Source organism: Rattus norvegicus, chromosome 18, assembly GCF_021556685.1.
Source record: "Rattus norvegicus strain SHRSP/BbbUtx chromosome 18, alternate assembly SHRSP_T2T, whole genome shotgun sequence".
In the NCBI taxonomy this organism is placed as follows: domain Eukaryota; kingdom Metazoa; phylum Chordata; class Mammalia; order Rodentia; family Muridae; genus Rattus; species Rattus norvegicus.
The window spans coordinates 67,467,481-67,479,752 of NC_141551.1; the positions used below are offsets into that span (position 1 = coordinate 67,467,481).

General features: G+C 37.8%; 1 protein-coding gene across 2 annotated transcripts in view; it reads right to left on the reverse strand.

The window, feature by feature from the left end:
* Nucleotides 1-12,272, reverse strand: part of Dcc (DCC netrin 1 receptor) — a 1,119,339-nt gene that overhangs the window by 585,778 nt on the left and 521,289 nt on the right. For both annotated transcript variants that reach the window (XM_087592178.1, NM_012841.2), the window contains 1 exon segment: nt 3,424-3,708. In XM_087592178.1, the coding sequence (XP_087448304.1) occupies nt 3,424-3,708 (285 nt within the window).

Below are 12,272 nucleotides of genomic sequence, written 5' to 3' on the forward strand. Positions count from 1 at the left end.
CTGATGGCACCTAGGCAATTCTCTGTAAGATTATCATGATGATTTCTGCCTGTCTTCCTTCCCAGTTTAACTTCCTCACTTCTGCTCTGCCTCCTTCCATGACCACTTCTGTTTTCTAGTGCCGTCTAACAGATTCTCTGAAATTTCCTCAGTCTCCAGCTCCTCTTGTTGTTTCTATAGCTACACACTGCTTGATCATCACAATAAGCAAACGGTTTTTCTGTCATACACAGTGAGAGAGCATTCTGACTTGTGTTATTCACAGCATAATCTGTTTAATTTATGAAATTCCTTTCCAGGATTTTCTCGATTATCTTTTTTTTTTTTTTTTTTTTTTTTGTAACCAACAGCTGCAATGTAGGATTTACTCAAAATAGTGTGGGATGCTGAAACTCCTCCTTACTTCTTACGTATTAAAATGAGAATTTAACAGAGCTTTGTTATCTGCTGATATTTATGACCGGGAATGTGTTCCATGATTTTGGATAAGTTTATAAAGTTAAAGTTATTTAGAATTAGATAAACCCCTGTAAACATATATAAGGAAATTGACTATGGCTGGGGTGCGACAGAGGTTTCTAATCTGATAATTGGAAAGTTGAGGCAAGAACATCCCAGATTTGAGGACTGTCTGGGCTACAGGGTGAGTAAACGTCTATCCTAGGCAATTTAGTGAGACCATGTCTCAAAATATAAAAGAAGGGGCAGGAATTCCTGTCAGTGATATAACACTAACTCTGGATGTTGGAAGCCCTAGGTTTACTCCGCACTACTGCAAAGACAATACATACAAACATACGTACTTACTTTACCAAGTAATGATAATACCTGGTAAAGTTTTAAAATTTCACTCTAGCATTAATGCAGTATGTGGCTTAACCAGCATAGGACTTTAGGCATTACAGAAAATATATTTTTAATGTTTAATGATTCCAATACTGTTTTTATTTTGGTTTTGCTTATTTCTTTTTTGTTTTTGCTTTTTTTTTTTTTTGTGGTATCTTATTCTGACCTGGAATTCACTACGTAGGCTATTCGAGTCTAGAACATGTAAACATAGTTCTGCCTCAGTTTACAAAGTATATATACCACGTCCACAAGCGTTCTCAGCATGCAGCAGTAATCTAGATGCTACTCTTTCATGCCAATCACATTGTGGGTTTCTGTTTTACTGACCATATCATTTTGATTAGGTAAGTTTTAGAATAGAAATGGAAACTGTTTCTGTAACGATGGGCATCAAGCTAGTGCTCAGGGAAAGTAGAAAGTGATTCAGGAAAAATAACAAGATGTTAAGAATCAGAGAAGCATGATTAGCAACTCAGTCATTAAGGATAGTGATTTACTCATTCTCTTGTACAATCTTATACATTCGTGGATTTTTGTGTTTTACTTCTAAAGAAAATAAATCGTGGGAGCAAAGGAATCCAATGGAATTTCTCTTACACACATCATTACAGTGCATGCGCTTATCTTCTTATAAGTTTTTTGGAAGTTTTATAATTGGATATTTGAATTTAAAAGGATTTAAATAAAATATCCTACATTATTTGAGTTTTTTGAGAATTTCTTTTGTATCTATTTTTTTAAATGAAAGTAAAATCTTTTTTCTTATGTCCCTGACCACAGCTTTTCCTTCCTCCAGTCCTTCCAACTCTCCCTTCCCTCTCCTTTCACTCAGTTCTATTCCTCTTCCCTTTCCTCTTCAGAAAAAGTACCCTGTAAGACACAATAGCCAAATAGGGCAAAACAAGATAAAATCAGACAAAGCAAATCTCTCCTAATGAAGGCTACACTAGGTAACCCAACAGGGGTTGGGGGCGTGGTTCCCAGTGTTAGAACTTCCAAAAAGGCTAAAAGCCATAACTTACACATTTATAATGTAACCTGATCATCTCCATCTCTCTCCAGCCAACTCCTTCCATATCACCTCAACACAAGGCCTTACTTTTCTTTAGTTTTCATTCTGATGAGAGATATCCATATCTCTCCAAAGTCCACTGATGTCTTATGTGAATCAGATTAGCAATGCGTCTTTAAATAAATCTCCACACATTTCAATTACAATAGAGTCTACCTGGTGAACAAATACAGTCCAATACCAATATAATGCCTAATTTTGCATTTCCTATTTAAATATTAATGTTTGATTTACTCACTATAATTTCTGAATGTGACTGGAAATAGTTTCCTCTGTCATATTGAGATAATCAAGCATACTCTTGTCAATATTTTAAATGTGATTTGCTTTGGCTCCTTATCTGATGATTCAGTATATGCATTATTTATGACATACTAATGTGAATATTTGATTTGGGGGTATGTCATTGGTTCCTAAATAAATGCTCCATTATCGTTACAATGTGGATGGTGGGTAGAGGTTTGTGCTACCTGCACAGTGAAGTCAGCATCAATGTCACTGACTTCTGTGTTGAGCATAGAACACACAAGGAAATGAGAATAATGTTTTAAACTTGCCTTATTTATCGCGCTGAATAAACTTCATCTTAATTGTTTGTTTTCCTTTTAGAAAGACTTACACTGTCTATATGTGAAATATGTATGATAACTACAAACAACTAAGAGTGTAAGACAGACACCAGCATCTGCCATTTGAAGAGCAGTTTATTCAAATGCCTCGGTGCTTTTCTGTTATTTATGACAGTAACCACAGGATGGCCTGACACGAAAGACCAAGTGTGAGCATAGATACTACAGAAATGTGTGATAGTAGCCGTCCCCAGAAGATACAGTGACTTGGATGTAGTTCATCAAACTCTGGCTACTTAAGGAGAAGGTAGTGAAATAGCCAGAATCATAGAGATTCACTCAAGAAGAAGGAAAAATGAATGACGGAAAGGAACAAAATTCTGTATCATAACATTAATCCCATTTTGTCATAAATAGTTGTATGTTTACATTAGCCCAGAACTCTAAAACTCCAGGCCCTATGTAAGTTTAAATTAATGTTCGACCAGCCCCCAACACAGTACATTGCATTTTAAAAATTATCATGCAAAAGTCTGAGTTGATATTTGTGAAGTATTAATCTAAGGTTGACATTCCACCTCACAAATCCTTTCTTTTTTATAAACAGGAATGATACTTGTCCTTTAGACCATTGTCAGAAGAAAATGAAATAACATAAGAAGAACGTATAAATGGTTTTTCTGCAAAAAATATGAAATAAAGATAAATTAATAAAATAATCAGTGAGAACATGGGTGAGGCTAAACATATTTATATTTTTCAAAACAAAAGTATACAGAAACTTAAGAACAGGTGTTATTACCTCATACAGTATAAAAGCAAAAGGAAACAATAAAAAAATCCTCAGCAAGCAATACAGAACATGTAATCCTTAGAAAATATCTGTGCACAGAAAATCATCTATTGTGGAGAATGCAGTAAGCGTTGAAATACCTGATAAAATCCTGACTTCGGCTTCATTTCCTGTTCTTGTGCTGGCTGGATTCCGAGCTGAGCATCGGTAGACTCCACTGTCTCCTGGTTGAAGTCGGCTGATCTGCAATGCTCCGGAGGGCAAGACGACCACACGCGAGTCTCCTGGGATCGGGTTGAGGTCTTGTTGATTCTTCTGCCAGTGTATTGTTGGCATGGGGTCCCCAATGACTTCACACTTAAGTAACACTGTATCTCCCATGAAGGCTGTGATAGATTCTGTCTGGGAGAGGAACCTCAGTGGTCCTAAGAGGAGAAAGACAACGAAGAAAGGATGAGTCTTTCAATGAGTCTTTCATTGTTAGTATCTGCTGTTCTTTGTGAAACACGGTACTCCAGAAGATATACTCTCAAATTCCATTTGGTCTTCTAACTTTTACACATATCGTAACATATCAAGCAGGACAAGTACATTATTTTGATTAGATAAGATGGCAAATATTGACACTGGTCTCTAGAAATCTCTTCTTTTACGGTAACTCTAGGATAACAGAAAAACTCCATGTAAATAAATGGAGGCGATAAGTTTAGTCTAATTTTAACTTTGAAAGCTTCGATGTGCAGGTTAATGGTAGCCTTGCATTGTCTGTGCTGCAAATGTGTCCTTGCTGTTTAAAACCTGAATGCTATCCTGTACCAGTTACCTAGCCTTGGGCCAATGTCTACGGAGTTATGGTGACTCATGAAGAGCTGATTGTGGAGTATAAGATGAGACGGTTTCAAGATGAAAAGATACATCCACTTCCAAGTATATGAACAGACAACAACCATTGGTAGGTTGACAGTGTGCTGTGAATCTTTATCAGTATTTCTCTGGTGTGGTTGCAGAACGGGAAAGACAATCCTCGAGGTGTAGGTAGAGTAGCTGGTATTTCTAGCTTGTGTGGATCACTTATACATACGAATCATTTGAATTGTGTTTCATCTCCTGGTCTAGGTCATGAAACAGTAGTTAACCTGCATGATCATTTCCATGTTCTCATAGAATGCCACGAGAAATGACCGGCTCATAGAGTAGAATAGGAATGAAGGGGATAAGTGACCAACCACAATGGCGGAAGGCATGGTGACTTTTAAGAAGCCTCCAGTTTGATGCTTTGTTAGAGAAGAGCGGGAGATGCTATGGTCTTGGCTTCCTGAAGCTTTCTACCAATAAGAATTCATAAATTATCCTACACTCTTGTCCATGAGAAACTTCATATCATTATTCTTGGCTTTATTAGTTTTTACTAATTAAGTTTAATGGTATTTTAATGTTGATAAATGCATCTTAATTAAGTCTAAATTTCCAATATCTGGGACTAAATCATGACATAAAGTTTTTATTTTTTTTCCCATCTGCATTGTATCCATGACGAATTCTACTGTGATCCATTTTTACTACTGCCATTTTGAACTTGTGTCTATTCACCTCAACCTATTTTTTTCCAAAATTGAAAAAAAGTAAGGTGAGAACAGAAGGGCAGAGATAAATGGACTGGGTTACAGATAATTTAGCATGAGAGGCAATAAGAATCATTAAAGTGAAGCTTCAGGTCTAGGTCAAGGGAGAACTTTATGTCTACTTCGAATACTAGGGGTTGGAATCATAAGATAATGGAATAAATGATATATAAAATTATTTCAGCACTTCATATGGAATAGGTACAAGTTGCTAAAGACTACCACTGTTATATCTCTGTCTGAAGTACTTGAAATCATGGAGTTGTAATCCTATGGAGAAGCAATGTTCTTACCAATCTAGGATTAGAGCAAGATCAGGTAGACACTTCATATTAACTTGTCAGTTGGAATGTATCCCACATACACAAGTTATAAAACTACCTATCTGCTCCACAAATTTGAAACTCTGGAACTCGGATCTATAGAGCTACCTAGACCAACACTCAGGTATCTCAGGAGGGCACCAGCCACTGGAGGAAGCTTACTCTTGCAATTAAAATGACTCATCCGTAACTATGTCAGACCTGACCAGAGTGGTTGGGAAGACAAAAGAAATCCATTAATTTACTACTAGCTTCATGGTGTACTTTCTAGGTTCTTTGTACAGTTTTGTATGAATTTTAAAGAAAAAAAGATATAATGTGCTACTAATTAAGTGGACTTAAAGGATAAAAGAAAACAGTAGTTGCTGCAGTTTAAAGAAACTACACTGAGTAGGTTCATGACTATTCTATGGATTATGTCAGGAAGCAAGTTTCTCACCTACTTAATAGCATTCTTTCTCATCTTCATTGTTAGAATTTACCTTATGCTTAAGGGAAAAGTTATGAATGACTATATAATAATATATAAATTTATAAAATAAGGATATAGTTCGTCAATGCATGCTAGAATTTAATATATTAAGTAAATTGAAAAAATCTGGATACATTCTCATGTGTAGAAACATGGAACACCATTATGTATAGACAATGTGCACATTCAAAACTGTTGTGCTTCATGTGATTATCAGTGACAATAAAATTTTGCTAGATTATTAAATATTTGCCATTTATTTTTTGATATTTATAATATGACATATATTATACATGTATATCAGATGTAAATATATTTGATATTTTAATATTTGATAGGATATTAAAATGATACTAGAGAAAATAAGTAATTCAAATTGGTATTCAAAAATTGTTTTCCTTTTTCAACCTCAACTGGCTGGCATATTAGCAAAGTGTGACAATGGACTTGGCTTACAGTCTACAAGCGATTGTACAGCATTGTCCTCGGAACTGACACAAGAAATTTCAAAGGCTTGGGACAGACATGAGTGCCTCAACTCAGAGATTGAGACACCCATGCTGTCAAAAGCAACCTCAAACCTCAACAAACTCACTGGTCCACTACTGCTGTCACTTTTTTGGTCAATGCTGATGTTGGATGAATTGTAATTCATCATCTCTCCTCAGGCTAAATCATATTTATTTGGTAAACACCACCACACGAATGTTAAATTTGACGTAAGAGAAACAGCAGAGACCATGCTGGTTTCAATGCCTTGTACTGTGGGTTTGGGAGTCGAACTACATTCAGTTTTAAAGCTATTGGTGGAGCATAGGCAAACGTCAAATAATTCACTATGAGAATGGAAAATTATAAAATGACTTTTCATCTCTCACTTTCGCTGCTACGAAGAAAACTATGCCACAGACAAGTACATTTATAGGCTTCCGTGTGGCTTGAATTACTGTTTTTAATATGGAGCTAAATGTCTGCATGGCATCTCATGCTTGTGAAAGAAGAAGTTATATGATATCAATTTTGCGGCATATTTTATTTATTAAATTTCCTGAAACTCATAAAAATGAAATACTGTTATCTTTCAGAAATCAATAGGTACAATAATGTAAAGTAAATATTTTTGTGTTCCCTAGGGTATGAGATTAACTTTGGTCTCTGTGAAGTCTGGTTTCCTGGTCAGCAAGAGTCTGTTCACACTGAAGAGATTACATGTGATCCACTGTTTCCTACTTCTGTTCTTTGCTCACTTACGTCCATGCCAGACAGCAGGATGTTCCTTAATCGAGGAGTTTATGGTGGTACAGCTGTTGAATGCGACTGTGTTTAAGCTTTTTAGTTATCTTATTGTCCAAATGCTGTAAAAGACTTTTTGTTTGTTTGTTTGTTTGTTTTGTCTTTAAATTATACACTCAGGTATTTAGCATAATCCAAATCATTTTCCACAACTACTGCAAAACAATTTTCAACTCCACTGAACAGGTCTGAGGCCCTAAACGTAGTCTTCACTTACTTTGGTTTCCTTGGCTGTCCTTTTGTTTGTTGGAAACAGGATTCCCCTGTGTAACCCTGGCTTTCCTGGAACTTGCTCTGTAGACCAGGTTGGCCTCAACCTTAGAGATCTTCCTGCCTCTACCTCCCAAGCACTGGGATTAAAATAGAATGCCACCCACTCTAGGTAGCTTCTTCCCTTGATGTCATTTCTTTAGCAGTTTCTCTGGAAAGATTTGTCCCCTATCTCTACATGTACACATTCTAAGAGCATCAAATATAACAGCCTACACTTTTCCTAGTCGTTCTGAGAATCACCTTTCTGCCTTTATTATATTACTCATAATATACAGACATTATCACAGAGATCATTGTATAAATACAACCTGAAAAGCATTCTCATGTTCCTTTTATGCTATCTGTATTTTATTTCCCACAGGGTATATCAACTATTTACTGACAATAAAAATAAACCTTAGTATTTGATTAGGGTCTATGTAAGTCTAAATGCTTTCAAAATATCCACATTTTGAAACCGGGCATTAGTTTTACATGTATCGCTTTCAAACTCACTCCAGGAGCTTGGATGGTGACTGATAACACATCAGTGTTCTAGATTATCTGGGGTTAGTTTCTTGCTTCATCCCTTCAGAGATTGGATGGCTTTGCATTTGGGTATCATTTCATGTTTGATATTACAGTACAATAAGCATCTTGATTCACTTCCCTTAATGCTCCCAAGTTATATCTTCCCTTTGGCATGCATAATAGGAACTGAACCTAGGGCCTTATATAATCTTGCTAAGTGCATTACCATTGAGCTATACTGACAGCCTATCATAATTATTTAAGTATTAGAATCTTTAGTTTATATGGAACAACACAAGACAAAAATCTAAGTGAGTGCAGTGTAACAAGAGTATAGAAAATAAAATTTGGTACTGTATTATAGTTTTGAAACGACTTTATTATCTTAACCTGAGTGAAAATTGCTTAAGATGAGTTTCTTTAGCAATACTCTGCTCTTCAACTAGCAATGTAGAACTCGGTGAGAAATTGAGTTAAGCCAGTACAGCTGGCCCTTAATATATATTAGACTCCAACAACTGTTGATTGAAAATATTTCAATTGTATTTATGCCAATCATGTGCAGGCTTTTGTGTCATCTTCCCTAAGCAATGGAACTCTGCACACAGCACTTACATATTACATTTGATGAGTTAGTTAGACATGATTTAAAGTATATGATAGGATGTGTTTTTGCAAAGCTGACATCATATGTGAAGATATCAGCATATTTTCACTTCAACAGAGTCCTGGAACCAACTCCTCCCGCATACACTGAGAGACAACCCCACATTTTGTGCTCAATTAAAATTCTTATAAACTAACTACAGTCTGGAATGCTGTACTGTTCAAAATAACACAAAAAACCTATTTGGGTTGCCTCAGGAGGGCTTCTATCTTTATCCTTGAGAGAAGGTTGCTTCCTAAAAGGAACTGTTGTCAAGACGCCTACCTTCACACCCACCCTGGCCCAGGATGCTACAATAGCTTCCTGTCTAGGAACACCTGGAAGGGCAGAAGTTTCCCACACCAATCACCTCACAGCGTTAGACACGTGCAGCACTACCATGTGTTAACAGGGACCAAAACCAATTAGTAAGAAGCTATAAAAGGAAAGACACGGTTCATTTCACATATGCGAGAGTCAAGACATACCCCACATACAGAAGCTCTATTTTATCCTCTTGGTCTTGAAAAAATAAATCCAAATACTTCTCATGCTTATAAGTGACTTATAGAGACTGAAGTGTTTAGGCTTCAGGACCAGAAATGTTATTGATAGCACCAATCCCTATTGCAACTGCATAGTAAACAGGACTGACAACAAGAAATATAGGCCTATTATGAGGTTAGCATGGAGGAGCGGGTCTGTCACTTATTCTGATTTCCATAAAAGATCCTTCAGTTATTGCTTTATAATACTTTATCACCTGAAAGATTCACAAAGAGCCTCTTTGCATGTGCACTTTGTTAAATGTTGTTCAAGGTCTGTCTTACATTCATAAACCAGATCCCTTCCTGGAGAATTTACCATCAATACAATGAAGGGTTTATTCTTTTTTAGCTCTCATTAACATAGCCATTGATTATGCGGGACGTGGCAATGCCAAGTCAGGGAATAAATCCTCACTTCATCCCTCTGCCCAGGTACTAGTTGCCCCTTGAGTCTTCTTTGTACCACATGCTTAGACTGACACTAAAGAACTATGGGGTTTATTTCATATTCCAAGCTAATCTGCAATTTCTACGAGCAGAAAGACTCTGTCTGAGTTTTGTTCTGTATTACAAACAGCACGAGACATACTGATTTTTCATCAGATCAGTACTTGTTGAATGAAAATTATATAGTGTGATCAAATTAATAGTTGGCCGAGATAAGCATCACAGGCCCTAAACATTAGGAAGTAGTGATGGAAAGTTCCGGAAAGGAATTGCTCTGTACGTTAAACCTTCTGCCAAGGCTTACTAAATGATTAGAGATTTAATGGGAGTGAAGATGATGAAATACAGCAGATCCAAAAACCTGATCACAATTCTTCTTTAGTTTCTGCAGTAGCCATCCCTTGAGAATCACGGTGTCTGACCCAGTCCGTTTATCACTAACAGGTAAAATGTTTTGGGAGTGTTTCAACTAACAAAATTCCAGTTTCCTTCAAGTAAAGGATTTAATTGAAGACTGCCATCAGACAGCATCTGAACTGAGACTTCCTTGCTCTACTGTAGCGACTGTTTCCAGCAATGCGTTTAAACTTTGTGGCATTTGTTGTTGTGTCACATAAACCTGCCATTAAACTGCTACCCCATTGGAACATGGAAATCGAGACAAGTGGAATCAGGTTCCCCAGGACATAGTCACATAATTTGCTCAAGATTAAACTCCCTCATTCCATTTGAGGTAAGAGCTGTGGTTTTGCAACCGTGAAGAGTAATAGCGGTGATGGGGGTGGGGCAGAACGGAGTAGGGTGAATAGGAGAAAGCTGTGACCTCTTCAGGCAAAGTGTTAAAGAACTGAGGAAACCGGCCTGTGCATATGGAAACGGATTGCGTTTGTGAAAATCAGGAGACAATCCCTAGCACAACTGCAAAATTCTTAAAGTTACAAACTTGAGGGCTTATATTTTCGGTGATGTTTGCCCATCTTTCTTCAAATCACTGTCCCTAGAAAACATAGTCAGATGTTTCCTGGCTAGACTCATCCCAGTTGGGCCAGGCTGGGCAAGAGATACTGATATGTAATTTCTCCGCTGAAGAAATGACCGAATTCAAGCCAGATTAGATAATATTAAATTCAGGTTTATTGGGAAGCTGCCCTCCAGTGAGTGAGTTCATTGGCCTCGAGGACCAAGGCCAGGGAAGTCACCATGGGGAGTTACAGGCAGGTGGAAGAGTAAGGCCACATATGCAGAGAGAGAAGAGAAAGAGAAAAAGAGAAAAGAGACCAAGGTGTCTGGATTATATAGGGAAGAACCTCTGGGGGAAGGGCAGCTTGGCCCCTTGGGCTGGAACATCAGGTTTGGGGCCAGGGTAATCCAGCTAGAGACTGAGGGATGGTGGGAGAACCAGGAGGCCAGATCTACTCTTTGCTGTCCCTGGATCCAAAACCAGATACAGCCATCCATCCCGTTTAAGCCAATACATATTTCTTCACACGCTAGATGCAACTAAGTTGTTTCCAGAGTAGTGGAAATATAACAGCCGAGGCACCGGACATTTTTTTTCTCCTGAGGTTTTCTTTTGTAATGCCACAAAAGAGGGGAGAGTTAAAAAAAATCACCATGGTAATGAATGCAAAGCTGTTGAATCTGTAGGGAAGTATTAGGCTCTCAGAATTAAAATAAGGAGAAGAATAATCCATCTCTGGCCTTCCACCCATGCAGGCAGCACCACCCAGACTGAGAAAAATCTTCCATTAGAGTTGAAACTCTGAGTTGGAACATCTCAGGCAGGCACTTGACTTCATTCAAATCTATATTACACTGGGTTTACAGTCAAAATGTGGGGAAAAAAAGCACTTTCACAGTTCAGGTTTATGTCTGTTATGGCTCCCTGCCTCCAGGAGGTCTCTCTGTTACCTGCAAACAACAGGGACAAGCCTACTCTTTTCCTTCACACTCTAATCTGGAAATGGCATGTTCTTCTGATTTGCCCTCTGGGCTCCTTGGCAGACTATCGGAATCCACATCTTCTTGAATAGAAGTCTAATTATTAAGCAATTAAAGTTCATCTCATAAAGAGACTTCTCAACTGGGGGACAGACCTGGTAGTTGGAAATAGGCTTTGGTTTGAATATTTAGCGATGTGGTAATGTTTTGCCATCACGAGAGGAGAGGAGCTATAAACACTCTCTGTTGGCTCTAAATTAAAGACCCAAGGTTAAGATCCCTCTAAGAAGGACTGTCTATGTCCCTACTTAACTGTCAAATTAGATGAAGGGCAAAGAAAGAGGCAAGCCGAAGAGATGTTTCTTTCTCTCAAAGCATTAAAGAGCATCTTCGTGGGGTTTGTTACTATTCTCTGCTTCTGATTTCCATGTCTCATTATTTTGGATTGCTCTCTATCCTGGTGTATTTCTATCTCCTTCTCTCTCTCTCTCTCTCTCTCTCTCTCTCTCTCTCTCTCTCTCTCTCTCTTCATGTTACTCTCTGTCTCTCTCTGTCCTTTTTCTCCCTCCTTTCCCCCTCCCTCCCACCTTCCCCATCTCTCTCTTTATGCCCCCTCTTCAGTCTCTTCCCCCCTCCCTCCTTCCCATTTGTATTTGCAAATTTGTAGACTCTGAGGTAATTAGTTTAATAGCAAATGCGGGAATGTGGACTGACATTGTAAATCTAGCACACCTGCCAGGCACAGTTCTACATATGTAATTTTGTCATGTGGACAATTTAGTTGAACTATATGCAGAGTGTATACAAAGTGTAGATACACACACTATCAGTTCCTATGCTAGCCCTACAATTGACTTGCACAAATGAACTCACTCCCAAAGCCAAAGAAACAGTCAAGGAAACCCACCAAATCT